Here is a 14,578-nt window from a genome sequence, read left to right as displayed (position 1 = left end):
GACGTAGTCTTTTTCTTCGCCTTCGACTTGGGTGTATGAGAACGAATGCATTCAGTCAATTCTTTAAGAGTAGTTTGAATCAACTTCATATCTATTTGTTTCGTAGCCACCTTTTCTTCCATAGTTTGTGGCTCGCTTTTCTTAGGATCATCATCGGACTTAGTCATCCTTGATTCCCTTATTATCCTAATGTATTCCAATTTTCGAGTAACTCACCAAGTTGTTTGTAGAGAGATCTAGTGAAGACCATCAACCACATGAATCTTCCATAAAAGAAACGAACCTTGCTCTGATGCCAACTTGATACGTATTGATCTCTGTACCTCGGTGACTATTATGATAGAGGGGCGGAATTCAAAATAATAATAGACGAAAACTAGAAAACATAACACACTAGAAACCAGATTCGAAGAAAATATATCTTCTCTAGATTATAAACAAGAAAAGGATTACGATTCTCTCTTTGGTACGTTCACAATCTCTCTAAACAGTGGATAACCTTAAACTGTTTTGCTATGCTGGCTTTTAAAATAATCTAGTATTGCCTCACAAACTTTTCTCTAGGTGATTTGTCTCACAAACCTCCCTCTCTAGTCTAGGTGTGTATGTCTCACAAACCACACTCTAAATGTCTTAGATATGAGCTAAACATCTTTATTTATAGCTTTAATGGTTTCCCAAACCTTCTCGGAATTTATTTCCTTATCTAGGAATAATTCCGTTTCTAGGTATATTTCCTTATCTAGGTATATTACCTTGTCTACGAAGTATTTTCTTATCTAGGTATATTTCCATACTTTGGTTTGGTTTCTAAACCTCTTAGAAATCTATTTTTCTTCCATATGAATACTGCCTTAAATCAGTAATCCCTCCTAAATTATGATTCTATTCTTAATCCGTCTTGAGGATCACTAGTTCCCGGGGAGAGGAAGATACACATGTATCAATCTCTATACATATTCTATTTTCTTTACGATATGAAGCTTAAGTTAAGCTGACTTGTGGTGAATTTTATAGATGCCTAGTGAAAGATACTGTCACTGTCAGAAAAACAAGATACCTTGAAGGAAATGGCTCTCTAAAAAAATTCATTCTTGATGATTTTGTTGAAAATGATTTATCTTTTTTATTGATTTAAGTAATACGATGATCATTTTCTTATTTTTAAAAAGATCTTCATTCAAATGCTAACTAATTGTAAATGCAAAGCATCGAAAATATATTATATGAAATCGTTGCAAACTTGGTGAAATTGCACACCAGATGCAATGAAACATTGACATCTCTAAATTTCATCTTTTCTTGTACAACAATTGAGATGCAAAAACATGAGAATTAACCATATTTTCTTACCCGATAGAGAACTTCACATCAAAGATTTGTGTCAGCTAATTTACCAAAGAAGTGGGTTTCTTTGTAGAAGTTGGAAGATGTTAGTATTTCTCTGTTTTCTTCCACCATGTAGAAACAGAAGGGGATTGGGTTTTAGGTGTTCTATAAAGAGAACTGAAGAAATCAGAGATAATAGCTTTCTGGGCAGGTTTGAAATTACCATACCAGATTTCCCTGGTGCACTAGGCTGTTCTTGTACTAACTCATTAAGTTTCCTCCCTGTTCCCATAGAGAACTGAAAGAAAGAAACTAGTAGAAGAGCGTTTAGATTCAGAATAAGTATCAAAGAAGAAGAAAACTGCACCAAAATACTATGCCTGGAAACGACACAATCAACTTTTTTTTTTTAATTCAACAATTTTAAAATCAGCAATTTTCAATACTACTATGCTGAAATTCTTTACAATAAATGACAAATATTGACACCAGATTATGTGTTGTATTTGTAAAAAAAATAAAATCAAAATGACAAATTTAAAGACACATTTGACCTAATCAGCTTTGGTTTGCAAATAATAATCTCAAACTGTGACAAAAACATACTCTCCCAGGACTCCAGGTTGATATTGGATGTAGTCTACAAAGTCTACTACCTTGATCTTGCCATTTCCGAGCCGGATGTAATCTACCTTGATCTTGCCACTTCCAAGCTGAAACTTGGACTTCAGATTTCCGTGGTCCACAGACAACAAGTAGGTATGTTAGCTTTCATCATGCATTGCATTTCCAGAGTATACAGTAGCATCTGATTTGAACACCAGATTTGCTTCGCAAAACGAATAACAAATGCCAAACTCAGATATACCATGAAGACTTTCTTCACAGATTGAGATTATGACGGTATAGAGCGGGGTAGTATCCCAAGGAAGCAAAGGAGAACCTAGTGCACCCCTGATATAGGACTCCTGTGAGTGAATAACATTCTGCATGATGGGTTTATCACCATCCAGTGATTTAGTACACCTCCATCGTATCTGTGGGTTCCATGCCAGCTTTTTTCGTAACTTCTGGATTCTGTTTACAATCTCACATGCAACTTCTGGATTCTGTTTACAATCTCACGTGCAACTTCTGCATCAAACAACGACTTATCTGGGCACCTCTTCTTCCAATTCTGCAGTCTCCTGGAGAAACACAGTACTGCAAAGAGAGTTATTGGCTTAACTACACATCGTATGGAAGAATCTGCAGTATCATTGTTATGTCTCTAAGTGAGCGGTATTTATATCATTTATTCTTAATCAGTTGTCCAGTCCCCATCTGATGTCTTATGAATGCACTAAACAAATATTACATACGAAATACCTTTTGAAGTGTTGCTTCTTTCGTGGGGAGCTCTTTATGTTGCAGTTCAATAAAATACAATTGCAGTTGCTTTGCAGCTTCCATGAAATCTCTTGCATGTCTCTCCACGTCAACTATAAAGACACAAAGTAACCATCAGTTTTGAATGCAAGAACTTCACTACTTGTCAGTGCTGCACAACAAAGGGAAAAGATAAATACTGGAATTTCACCTTATAAGAGACATGATAACGCAGCCAGGAAAAGTATCTTAATGGTTATATTATGATACTTTAATATAACAATTAGACAGTGCTCTCTTCCAACCACAAAGTATTTCAAAAGTTCCAGAACAGCTAAAAAATTGGCAGACAAGAAGGGTGAAAAGAAGTAATATTTATATGTAATCCTCTGAACCAAACTGCTTGTTTAGTAACCATTGAAATGACTGTTTAAGACTAATTCTGTTTCCAATTTTGGTGTTGGCAAGTATATGATGCAATCGACTGACTGGTGATTGGAACTTTTCCCATGTAATAGTGTTCAAGCTTGTCTAATTGCAAACTGTACATATGTAGATCATGTCCCATGAGAAAATAAAACCCTACATTCCAGTTGTTGAGATGAAGTTGAAATTTTTGGACCACCTTCGTACTATAATATTTAGAGGAGATGCATTTTGTTCAGTTTGGGACTCACTGCGTCCATTAAAACAAGTACAGTATCTTCAAACTAGAAGTCGTTAAAACTGATCAAAGAAAGAAAAAAGACGAAAAGAAAAATAACTCAACCATTCACTTATAGACTATCATGCTAAAAAGATTATCATAGCAGAGACACAGAAGTCGGGTCAATGTCAACCAATTAGAAATAGTTGGAATGTTAAACCGAGGTTGAAAAAACAGGGGAAATTTTTGAACAAGCTGAATCTCCATTCTATCTTGTTTTTTCTATTCCATTTCAATGAATGGCTAAACCTTGGAGATCTAATTCCATAGATGAGATTCACATTTCAAAATCACGAAGTCAAATTTGAGCACCATCACATATGAGCACCATCACATAGCAACATAAATCATATCTGATATATACCAAGCCCACGGGATGAACAAAGTTAATGATCAGAAAGAGGTTACGAACCACTACAACCGTGACTTAGACTAGTTCGTTTTATATATTTTGTGCAGTGTCAAGATCAGATTACTTACTTGGATGAAAAGGATGAGGAGAACGACCTATTGCTTGCAGCTCTTTCGCAGGCAAGCAAGGAAACAAGGCGGCTTCTAATGACTCTACACAAGCAATCATATCTTCACCTTGCTGTGGTGATTGCAGTTGCTGATCAGTTTGCTGTCTCTCACCATATTGTAAATTGCAAAAGTTTGTTTCTGTAAATTATATGTATGAATGAACCCAGATCCTGTGCCAAAGATGCAAGGAGATTAAAAACGTTTTGACAATCCCATTGTTTTGTCTCTAAAGTTATAGTTCAAAATTTTATAGGACCCCTCAGTCTAAGCTAACCATACAAAGACAAGTTATAATTATCAAAGCAAGCATAAATAAGACTGACTAAAATAACAAGAAACCCTTATGACAGAGAACAATGCTAAGGCTAAATAGTAAGTCATGAACACTGCTATTGGATATAAGAAATACATCACTAACTAAAATCCAGTTATGCACAAGGCAATAGAAATATAATACGTAAGGGTACATGTATCAAAAATGAGCCAAGACCAAACGGTAACAGAGAGAGTAGTCGAGCCATAGTACCTGTAAGCATCAAGTCAAGGCTACTGGGAAAAGAGACAGTCTTGGCCTGCAACCCCTCAGCAAGAGCTTCAAAGTCCATACCCTTGTTAGACTTTCAAAATAAAAACTAAATATTAACACTGGCGAAAAAGAAAAAAAAAAAATTATGGCCTATCTTGAACAAACAGTAAGTTTTGCTTCCGTAAACCAGCAGGCCTTCGTATATATCATTTTTTAGGGATAAAATGCAACACATGAGTAATCTTGATAAGGAATAATTTCATAAATTGAACTATATTAAGGTCAAAGCTAATAGATGAAGAAACTCGAAGAAACCAATAAAAAAGCCTAATTTCAAGAGCACATTGTCAGAGCATTTCATACTCAAAAATTCATCACTCATCCCTGAGATACTTAGATTCTGGTCTTGGATGTCGCAAGCTCCTTTATCTTTTCTAACAGCAACAAACGTTCAGGTTCTGCTGCTTCTATCCATTTCTGCCTTAACAGTTGATATTCCGGTAGCACATCAAATCCATTGTGTAGCTCTTGTATTGGAACTATTGACAGTTGCTTCCACTGTGGGTCAATGTCAGATAGAGGAATAGCCTTACCCTCAGGAGCATATTTCAGTAACTCGTGTGCACAAGGAAGTCCATGTGTAGTGCGGAGGGAACAACTACAAGAAGACTCTTCCTTGTCAATATTTTCAGAATGTCTAATTTCCAATAATAAAAGCTCCAAAGCCTTGTGAGATACATGGTTCCTCAACTCCTCGAAAGCAGGTGACAAATGTTCATGTTTCAAAGTGGTCAGGCTTTGCTCGAAAGAGGACTTGATTTGAGCAATTTCATCTTTTATCATGGTGTGCATTGCTTTCCAACAAGTAGTATGACTGTCTACAGCAGTACCGAGATATTTCCTAAGTTTTTCATGCTCACCTTCAGCCTTTGTCGTAGTGTTGCCGAAGTGCTTGATCTTATTTGTCCATGCCAAAACAAATTTTTCTTTCTGTATCAACCAAGTATCACGCAAGAATTTAATGCATGCAGGGTTGCTCAACGCCCAATTTGTTGATAGATCAGCATAAGCATCGCCATATTCATCCTTCGTCTGAGCTTGCCAAACACGATTCCAATCACTGTAAAACTGTTTCCACTCTTCATCATCTTCAAAAGCCATCTCACAGTAGCCTTGCACCTGCTGATTTATGTGCCACGTGCAAAGAATTCTACTTGCTTTCGGAAACACAATATCAATTGCATTTATCAATGCACTCTCTGTATCCGTGACAAATAAGGACGGCAACGTATTTAGCATATATATCCACTTCAGCTGCGTGAACAGCCAAATATAATGCTCTTCTGCCTCTGCCTCCATAAAGGCAAATGCAACTGTGAAGTATTTCCCCGTTGAAGTAACTCCAACAACATGAACGAGCGGTTTCTTGAATCTATTAATTTTGCATGTAGAATCAACCATTAAAACCGAAGGAAAACATTTGGCCAGTAACGTCGATTCTGGATGAGCCCAAAATACATCTCTCACCTCACCTGTTTCTTCATTACTCCTATGCTTTTCTACATAATGGTATTGAGTTAGTAACTCCATCAATTGTTGCATTGCAGGCTTACCTTCAACCTGACTCTTCTTTAGTTTGGCCTTTACATTGTATATCGTTCTCAAAGTAGAATAGTTTTCCTTGCTCTTCTCTTTAAGTGCTGTAAGTACTTGTTGTGGTTGAACACCAGTTGCTGTCAAATGAATTACTAACTGCTTCTCCTCCTCTTTCAACCTACCAACATATGCATGTCCAGTAAGTGTTGCTGATAACTCGTGATTATGACTTCCACATCTTACATGAAGAGTCCACTTATTTCCTTCAACCCATGAACATCTCAACTTAAAAGGACAACCACATTTCCTAGTACTGCTTTTTCGTTTCTTCGCCACAGGAGTTTTGAGCTGTAGACTCTTCCTCTGATGATCCTTGTACCAACCACCTCTCTCACATCCAAGTTCAAGTTTCGACCCCTTTCCTGTCAGTGTTTTCATCGACTTTGTAATGACAAGTACTGTGTTATGCTTCTTTCCAACCTCTTGACACCACTGTATTATTGCTTCACGCGATTCAAACACCTACATCGCATTAACACATTAGGAACCTAGCTAACTTCTATAACTCGCAAAATACAATTCTAGGAATACACCTCAACAGAAGAACCATACATACCTGATCAGTGACAAAAAAAGATGTCAAATCAATCTCTGGTGGTTGAGGTTCGGGTTCAATTTCTGTGACTGAAGTTGCTGCCTCTAGTTGTAGACCATCATCTAAATGTGGATTATGAAACAGCGGAGGAGCCGTCTCTATTGGTTGAGCTGAATCATCAACCACTGGAGTTATCTCCATTTGTGTACTACTAGTAGTATCAATAATCATCCCATCCTCCCCCACCATCTCCCTTCCATCCTACCACCACAAGCAAATAAAAATAAATAAAAGTAAAACAATGAATATGACTCTGCAAATTTTAACATTATAAGCATACATTACATATGACCCAAATCTCACCTGAGTCTCTGTAGATTCCAATTGCTTGCTGCCAGAACCCTCCTCATCAGAACCGACCTCCACAATTTCTCTGCCAATGAGTAAATCCTCCATGCTTAGCACCTAATAGGTGGTGGTGGTGGTGATTTCGTCTTCTCTATAGATAATATAGAGTAATGTGTTTCTGAAAATCAAGAAGATTAGTTCATGAAATGTTTTCTAGGGTTCCAAACAAGGAAATCATTAACCCTAGAAAATTCTGAGTTGAGAAAGAAGAATATAGATTCAAATCCAACAGAAACAGAAGAATTGTTTGAATCAAACTTACTTACAGGGGTTTGCGTAGTTGATCGATTGATTCTCCGTTTCGTTTCTCCAGCACCACCGGTCTGGAGGAGGTGTACCAAAAAAAAAAAAACAATTTTAACGGTAAAAACTTTTCTGGAAATTTACTTAGAACGATTTTTCGGGGACTCCCCGTATAAATTTTGGGACTGCTAGATAGAGACAATGGGTTAATATGAAGTAAACCCTAGAGCCCCTTATCCAAATATGTAGTTATTTCTTTTAATGGCAAAAATGCCCTTACTTGTTTAGGATCAAATCAAGTAGAGTTATTTGTGTTTTTTTGCAGCATCACAAAAGCATTGGAAATATTCTTGTTAGTTGTAAGATCAAAAATGCCAATACTGAGCGAGCCAAAAAAAAAAAAAAGTATAAATAGCTAATGTTGATAAGGAACAACATCATTGTCTTTGCTATGTCATTTGAAATTTCTGCTCAATTATGTTGCATTTTGTGTTGCACCCCTTGAAATGGGTGACTTTCAGTATATCTCTAGATATTTAAGGTGCTAAGAAATCGTTATCAACCCTAATAATTTTATCACTTCATTAGAAAAACAACATTTGATCAATCAGCTTTAGTTTGCAAATAATAATCTCCGACTGAAGCGAACAGATGCTCTCCCAGGGCCACTTCAACTCCAGGTTGATCTTGGATGCAGTCTACCTTGATCTTGCCATTTCTGAGCTGAAACTCTGACTTCAGGTTTCCATGGTATCGAGACAGCAAGTAGGTTTGTAAGTTTTCAGCATTCTTTACATTTCCAGAGTATAGACTAACAATAGCATCTGATTTGAACACCAGGGTTTGCCTCGCCAGACGAATAACAAATGCAAACTCAGAAATATCATCAAATCTTTCTTCAGCAATTACGCCAGTATGGGGAGGGGTAATATCCCAAGGAAGCAAAGGAGAACCTAGTGCACTGCTGATATAGGACTCCTGTGAGTTAACAACATTCTTCAAGACGGATTTATCAGCATCCAATGATTCATAGTACACCTCCACCATATCTGTGGGTTCGAGACCAGCTTTTTTCCTTAACTTCTGGATTCTGTTTACGACCTCACGTGCAACTCCTGCCTCAAACAATGACTTATCTGGGCACATATCCAAGACCACCAAGACATCACCGTCTCCAGCGGCATCCATTTCCTTCTCGCCCATGTTCTCTGGACGCTTGAAGACCCGGATAACCTTAATATCAGTGAGCTTAAGGCAGTGGCCATCAATAGTAACCTCACCAGCACTCTCAAAGCTTAAGATGTCTGCCTGAGTCATTGCCTGAACCTGGTCTTTAACGATTCTCATGGATTTTCCTAATCGTTTACCTAGAACACTGAAGTCGGGTTCTGCACGCAGAGAAGCATATTTTAAAGGATCGTTGCATGGCACAATAGACCGTACATTTAGCTCCTCAAGCACATACTCTCTTAGCTTTCCAGCAATATCTTCAAGAAAGTCTGGATCAGGATGAACAACCACCATTTCTCTAAGAGGAGCTTTCAATGGTTTATTGTGGCGCTCACGTACGTTACGACCAAGATCAATGACAGTCATCATCCTTGTAACACTGCGCTCAATACGTTCCTCTCTCTTTCCAACTGCCTCGGGAAAGCTACAATAATGAATGCTCTCCTCTGATCCTTCAGAAACCTTGCGCATGTTCTGGTACAAAACTTCCGTGAAGAATGGGGTGAAAGGGGACATCACCTTACATGTAGTTAGCAGCACATGGTATAGAGTTGACAGAGCCGTCCTGCAGTCTTCTTCTCCAGTGCGGCCTTTTAGCCTCTTACGGTTGAACCGCACATAAATATTTGTAAGATTGTCAATGAACTTCAAGAGATAAGGTACCACTGTGTATAGCCTATATGCGTCCATCTCTTGTCGAACAAAATGGACCAGACTTTCAGTTGCTGAGTTAATCCACTGATCCAAAACGTTCGATGACTTCTGGGTCGTTTGTTGATCGATTGGAAGGAATGGAGCAAGGCCCTCAAGCTCAATTCTTTTGGCATTCTGAACAAGGAACCTATAGGCATTGTACCAAGGAAGAAATACATCTTTCACAACACTATAAACTCCTTCCTCTTTGAACCGTAATGGTTCTGCCCGCACAACTGGAGAATTAATCAAGTACAACCGCAGTGCGTCTGCTCCGAACTTATCTATGACATCTGTAGGTGGAGGATAGTTCTTGAGCCTTTTACTCATTTTCTTCCCATCGGCAGCCAGGACAAGACCGTTACAGATGAGATTCCTGAATGCTGGTTTTTGAAATAATGCTGTCGACAAAACCATAAGAGTATAGAACCATCCACGGGTTTGATCCAGTCCTTCAGCAACAAAATGCCCAGGGAAGTTATTCTCAAAGAATTCAACATTCTCAAATGGGTAGTGAATATATGCATAAGGCATGGACCCACTCTCAAACCAGCAATCAAATACATCCTCAACTCGTCGAAGCACTCCAAACTCAGTACCACGACTAGATGGAATTGTTATATGATCAATCTTATGACGGTGCAGATCAGTCACCTGAAAACATAGAAGGATGTCCGTAAGAACAACATAGCTATAATAATTCCCAACTAAAAAGACATCTCTAGTTAGGCTCAACACTTTATGAATTTGTTCTTTCATCACCAACATTTTTTAGTAATTTGGACAATATTACTAAGAACTAGAATTATATATATGCATTGTGACTATATTCAACAATTCGTGGATCATGCTGGAGCCTCAGGTTACTCTCTATCTCTAACCAATACAAGAAAATCTACAACGGAGGAGGAAGTGCAAAGCAGGATAACTGAATTGGAAAGGACAAACCTTAACACCCGAGAGTTTTTCAAGCTTCTCAATGGAGTCCATGACTACTCTTTCCTCGCCATCATCACTGATCCAGATAGGAAGAGGAGTACCCCAGAATCTACTACGGCTCACAGCCCAGTCTCTAGCGTTTTCCAGCCAATTGTGGAAACGTTTGTCCTGCAATATGACATGGATAAGGTAAATAACAAAACAAATAAATTGGGAAGCGAACACAAACAGAGATGCTTAACTTATGAAGGTTTTAACGAATGGTTTTAACGAATAGAAGTGCCTCACCACTGGAATAGAGACCTATCAATAATTTCACACGGTATATTGGATCTAGCAATCCTATCAAGATAATTAATGGTTGCATATATTTCGTTCTTATATATGCTTGCAACTACATATACATTAACAATAAGTATATAGAATCTCCCAAACATACTCTTTAAATCTATATGGTCATGCATTTAAGCTGAAGAACCATCTCTTGCTTATGTAAAGCACTTGATAGTCTTTGATCTGATTTACTGAATGGAAAATTCAAATCCTTGACATGCAATCACAAAAAAGAGAGGGGCTTTGAATTGAAAGAACATTCCAATAATAATGGACAAACACATGGCAAGCCTCTCTCAACTCTGTGAAAAAACAGTAAAAGGAATAAACTACTTTAGAAAGATAATGACCTTGACAAAATCAGGTACCCAGTAGGTCTGTTGGTTATTTCCTAGCAGTTGGTCTTTCAGCTTCTCCACTGCAACAAACCTACAATAAGAACGATTTGCCTTAGGCTTAGTAAGCATACATGAAATTCTATTTACAATAATTTCATAAATAAAGAACTACAGCAGATGAAACTAAACCAATATAATTGTAAATTCAACAAAAGAGACCAGAATGTAAACATAGCAAAACAAACGAGTAATATAACAAAGATGGGTCAGTTCTTGCAACACTTTGAATATAAGAGATGCTACTAAAACTGAAGTGTAGTTCTCTGTTCTAAAATAGTTCTTTACCGTTGCAATATAAGAGACAATTTAACAGACACGGACTTACCAGCTTGGAACTGCTCTATAAATTAGAGGGGTATCAGATCTCCAACAGAAAGGATAAGAATGGGTAAATGTCTGAGATTTGACGAGCCTTCCCTTTGCCTGCACAGAAATTTAGAAGTATTAACATACGTGTAAAATAAAAGGCCCAAAGTGAATTGTTATCAATTTCCAAAGTAAGCATCAGAACTGGATCTATCACTTCATCTAAGTAAAATATGAATTAAAACAATATGAGAAAAAGATATACCCTATATACAAATAATATTTGTATAGAAAATTTTGCTGGGACATTTCCAGTGAGAAATTTTAATATACTAATTTCTACAAAATAAAAGACGAGCTTAGTTACATGTTACTAGGCTTGTTTTAATCATTTAAGGATGCAATAGCCTCCTCAGAGAAAGTCAGGCAAACACAGTATCAAGGTATAACATGTTGGCATATTTTCATTCAGCACCAAAGATTCGTAAAAGGTTACTACAGACTCAAAGTGAGCAAGTAAATTAGATATTTACTCCTAACCTATCAAGGTCGTGCTTGGTAAACAATGTCACCACTGAACATGGTTATGCTCAGATTGTTGTCCATTGAGTCTGTTCTTTATCTAAATATTCCCTAGATTCACATAAATGGCTTTTGTTTTTCATATATATAAGTACTACTATAATTCAGCATATTCAGCAAGAAAAAATTTGCTGGCATTGACTATTAATTTTAAAGTTCATAGAGTTGCTTGCCTTCACATCATTGATAATGTCTTTATCTGCATCCTTGACATATCGCCCACAGAAATGAGATACCTTCTCTGTAAAGCACCCATCGTCATCAACTGCTACAGTCAAGTTTTTTCCCTGCATAATTCGAACCAAAGACTATGAGTAAACACAATCTACCAACGCAGACAAGCAACGCATATAAGTGTTATCCCTTTAGCTTAGTATGACTACACAGAACGCATACACTCATACGCGATTCTGGTTTGCCAGATCGAATTCAGATATCCAGTAAAATAATGAAAGACTGAGTAGCCCATAGTATAACCTTTTGGATTATCTGATTTTCAATACAGACACGATAATCCTCTTCTCCGAATGCAGGAGCACAGTGGACAACACCAGTACCACTGTCATCAGTGACGTAGTTATCTGCTACTACAGTGAACGCTTTATCATTATCAGAGAACTCGTCGACGAAATAATCAAACAAGGGAGTGTACCTGCATTGAAAAAATCATTCATACTGTTAACAATCAAGGGTTTATAACAAGGGGCAAAACCGAAAAGGAAGAAGGATGGTCAGAATTAAAAAGCTCACCTCAACCCCACCAAGGAAGCACCAGTCATTGTCTCCAACAACTCATATGGTCCAGAATCGGCTTCCTTCTCAACTTTCCCATCAGATGAGCTGCTCTTATTCTTAGACTTAGCATTCTTTGAATCTTGACCAGGTGCATTAGACCCATCCGTTTTAGACTTCTTCTTCGCATCACCAGGCAGCTGGGATAACCGGCATTTAGCAACGACATAGACTAACCCAGACGTTTTGTTTCGAACCTTTACATAATCAAATTTCGCATTTACACACAAACAAAGATTACTAGGAAGAGTCCATGGAGTTGTTGTCCATGCAACAAGAGCAGCATTATCAGGATCACCAACAATAGGAAAAGACACCATGATTTCAGGATCAGAAACATCCTTGTAATTAGAATTAGCTTCAAAATTTGAAAGCGGGGTTTTACAACCAGTACTATATGGCATCACCTTAAACCCTCTATAAACCAAACCCTTTTCATATAACTGAGAGAACACCCACCAAACACTCTCCATGTAATTGATATCCATCGTCTTATAATCATTCTTAAAATCAATCCATCTACCCATTCTTGTAACAGTACTTTCCCATTCACTAACATATCTAGTAACAATACTTCTGCATTCTTCATTATAATTCGCAATACCAAAATTCAACACATCTTGTTTAGTTTTAATCCCTAATTTCTGATCAATTTCATATTCAACTGGTAAACCATGACAATCCCAACCAAATCTTCTAGTTACATGATGACCAATCATAGTTTGATAACGAGTAACGATATCTTTGATCGTACCTGCAAGTAAGTGACCATAATGTGGTAAACCGGTGGCGAACGGCGGACCATCGTAGAAGACGAATTCTGGTAAATTTTCTGTTCGTTTCAATTGATTTTCGAATGCTTTGATATCTGACCAGTACTTTGAGATCTCCTCTTCTTGTTTTGGGAATGAGAAATCTTTTCCTTCTTTCACCTCCTCCATGGTTGAATCGATCTGGAAGTTGAAGAGGAGAAAATTTCGACGGAGATTTTTAGGGTTTAGGGTTTCTTTCTTTTACCAAACAAATGAATCTCAAAATCGGCAGTGTAAAACTAGTCAGTTTCCAAAGAACCCTCATTTTGGGCATACTGAAATAAAGACACAAAAAAAAGGTTGTGAAATAGCAAAATCAGATTACCCCTTAACCCAAATTTTTTAATGACAAATCTATCCTTTACGTATTAGTGTTAGTAATATTGATTAGTGATTAAATATTTTGTTTAGTGATTACGATAATTTTCAGAATTATAAAGGTTGTTTAGTGATTGAGTCGAACCCAACACTGTAACCGTCATTTAATCGATGAAAAATAGCAAATAGGAGATTGGGTTTGTAAAACTTGCTTTCTTATCCTCATTTCCGGAGTTGGAGATGCAGTTGGTTCAATTTCTGGTTCATTTGGTGGTTGATTTTCAGTTTCTACACCTTCATCTTCAATTGGTTCTTCTTCTTCAATTGATGAATTAGAAGACGATTTGATTTGCCTAGTACCTTCTTTTCTTTGTACGAGTCATTATGTGGTTGAGTTTAATCGACGATCAAATTTTTACGAATCGACAATTAATCACGATGATGAATTTTTTTTCGCAGGAGGGGGAAGAGTTCGGCTAGAGGAGGAGGAAGAAGAAGAGATGGTAAGGGAAACTGATTTTAGATTTTTGTATTAAGGGTATATAGGTAATTGAACTACCCATAGGGTACCCCTTATAAGACCACCCAAGATGGGACTATTGTTTTGTATGCCTAGAAAGATTTAGGTATGCCAAAAACAGGGTTCTTTCGAAATCCCGACGGAAAGCAAAAGGCTGAGCTAAATTTACTGTGGGCATGTGCGTCGATTGAAATTTGAAGCTTAAGGCCCTGTTGGAGCTTTAGAAGGAACGATTTTTCGGGGACCAGCCTTTTTTGGGGGGCCATTGTTTTATAAGGCCATCTACCCTACAATGATAAGGGATGTCCTAACCCTAATCCTGCGTAGTGAGTTTACTAATTTGCCCTTAACCTAATTAACAT

The 14,578-nt window shown here is 37.5% G+C and overlaps 3 protein-coding genes across 6 annotated transcripts; all 3 read right to left on the bottom strand.

Annotated features, from left to right (window-relative positions):
- Positions 1–1,720: 1,720 nt before the first annotated feature.
- Positions 1,721–4,559, bottom strand: LOC113312020 (mediator of RNA polymerase II transcription subunit 28-like). Of its 2 annotated transcripts, none has more exons than XM_026560798.1 (4): positions 4,452–4,559; positions 3,884–4,063; positions 2,698–2,810; positions 1,721–2,532 (listed from the first exon to the last, which is right to left on the bottom strand). In XM_026560798.1, exons 1-4 carry the CDS (start codon positions 4,528–4,530, stop codon positions 2,443–2,445), a joined length of 462 nt encoding a protein of 153 aa, XP_026416583.1. In that variant the 5' UTR covers positions 4,531–4,559; the 3' UTR covers positions 1,721–2,442. The 2 variants fall into 2 exon arrangements, with proteins under 2 accessions (XP_026416583.1, XP_026416588.1); XM_026560803.1 differs by having other exon boundaries at positions 1,721–2,516.
- A 130-nt stretch (positions 4,560–4,689) lies between these two features.
- LOC113312005 (PKS-NRPS hybrid synthetase CHGG_01239-like) lies at positions 4,690–7,397 on the bottom strand. 3 transcript variants are annotated; one of them, XM_026560788.1, is made up of 4 exons: positions 7,313–7,397; positions 7,006–7,168; positions 6,664–6,903; positions 4,690–6,569 (listed from the first exon to the last, which is right to left on the bottom strand). In XM_026560788.1, exons 2-4 carry the CDS (start codon positions 7,096–7,098, stop codon positions 4,845–4,847), a joined length of 2,058 nt encoding a protein of 685 aa, XP_026416573.1. In that variant the 5' UTR covers positions 7,099–7,168; positions 7,313–7,397; the 3' UTR covers positions 4,690–4,844. The 3 variants fall into 3 exon arrangements, with proteins under 3 accessions (XP_026416573.1, XP_026416569.1, XP_026416579.1); XM_026560784.1 differs by having other exon boundaries at positions 7,317–7,397; XM_026560794.1 differs by having other exon boundaries at positions 7,006–7,203; positions 7,317–7,379.
- A 317-nt stretch (positions 7,398–7,714) lies between these two features.
- LOC113311999 (isoleucine--tRNA ligase, cytoplasmic-like) lies at positions 7,715–13,631 on the bottom strand. Its single transcript, XM_026560780.1, has 7 exons — positions 12,525–13,631; positions 12,252–12,426; positions 11,948–12,061; positions 11,212–11,309; positions 10,839–10,917; positions 10,165–10,323; positions 7,715–9,870 (listed from the first exon to the last, which is right to left on the bottom strand). The coding sequence occupies exons 1-7, from the start codon at positions 13,505–13,507 to the stop codon at positions 7,897–7,899; spliced, it is 3,582 nt and encodes a 1,193-aa protein (XP_026416565.1). The 5' UTR covers positions 13,508–13,631; the 3' UTR covers positions 7,715–7,896.
- Positions 13,632–14,578: the final 947 nt, after the last annotated feature.

This window comes from Papaver somniferum, chromosome 1 (genome assembly GCF_003573695.1).
Source record: "Papaver somniferum cultivar HN1 chromosome 1, ASM357369v1, whole genome shotgun sequence".
NCBI lineage: Eukaryota > Viridiplantae > Streptophyta > Magnoliopsida > Ranunculales > Papaveraceae > Papaver > Papaver somniferum.
This window is presented reverse-complemented; position numbering and strand designations above follow the sequence as displayed.

What these genes read in the sequence shown, in the direction of transcription:
- LOC113311999 (XM_026560780.1), bottom strand. Translation starts at nt 13,507, where the DNA reads ATGGAGGAGGTGAAAGAAGGAAAAGATTTCTCATTCCCAAAACAAGAA. An exon ending in ACATTATCAATGATGTGAAG is followed by an intron (nt 11,310 to 11,947) that starts GCAAGCAACTCT and finishes ATTTCTGTGCAG; the next exon opens with GCAAAGGGAAGGCTCGTCAA. An exon ending in AAAAACTCTCGGGTGTTAAG is followed by an intron (nt 9,871 to 10,164) that starts GTTTGTCCTTTC and finishes CTATGTTTTCAG; the next exon opens with GTGACTGATCTGCACCGTCA.
- LOC113312020 (XM_026560798.1), bottom strand. Translation starts at nt 4,530, where the DNA reads ATGGACTTTGAAGCTCTTGCTGAGGGGTTGCAGGCCAAGACTGTCTCT. An exon ending in TCCTCATCCTTTTCATCCAA is followed by an intron (nt 2,811 to 3,883) that starts GTAAGTAATCTG and finishes GTGTCTTTATAG; the next exon opens with TTGACGTGGAGAGACATGCA. An exon ending in AAGAAGCAACACTTCAAAAG is followed by an intron (nt 2,533 to 2,697) that starts GTATTTCGTATG and finishes CTCTCTTTGCAG; the next exon opens with TACTGTGTTTCTCCAGGAGA.
- LOC113312005 (XM_026560788.1), bottom strand. Translation starts at nt 7,098, where the DNA reads ATGGAGGATTTACTCATTGGCAGAGAAATTGTGGAGGTCGGTTCTGAT. An exon ending in TGGAATCTACAGAGACTCAG is followed by an intron (nt 6,904 to 7,005) that starts GTGAGATTTGGG and finishes TTGTGGTGGTAG; the next exon opens with GATGGAAGGGAGATGGTGGG. An exon ending in CTTTTTTTGTCACTGATCAG is followed by an intron (nt 6,570 to 6,663) that starts GTATGTATGGTT and finishes AATGCGATGTAG; the next exon opens with GTGTTTGAATCGCGTGAAGC.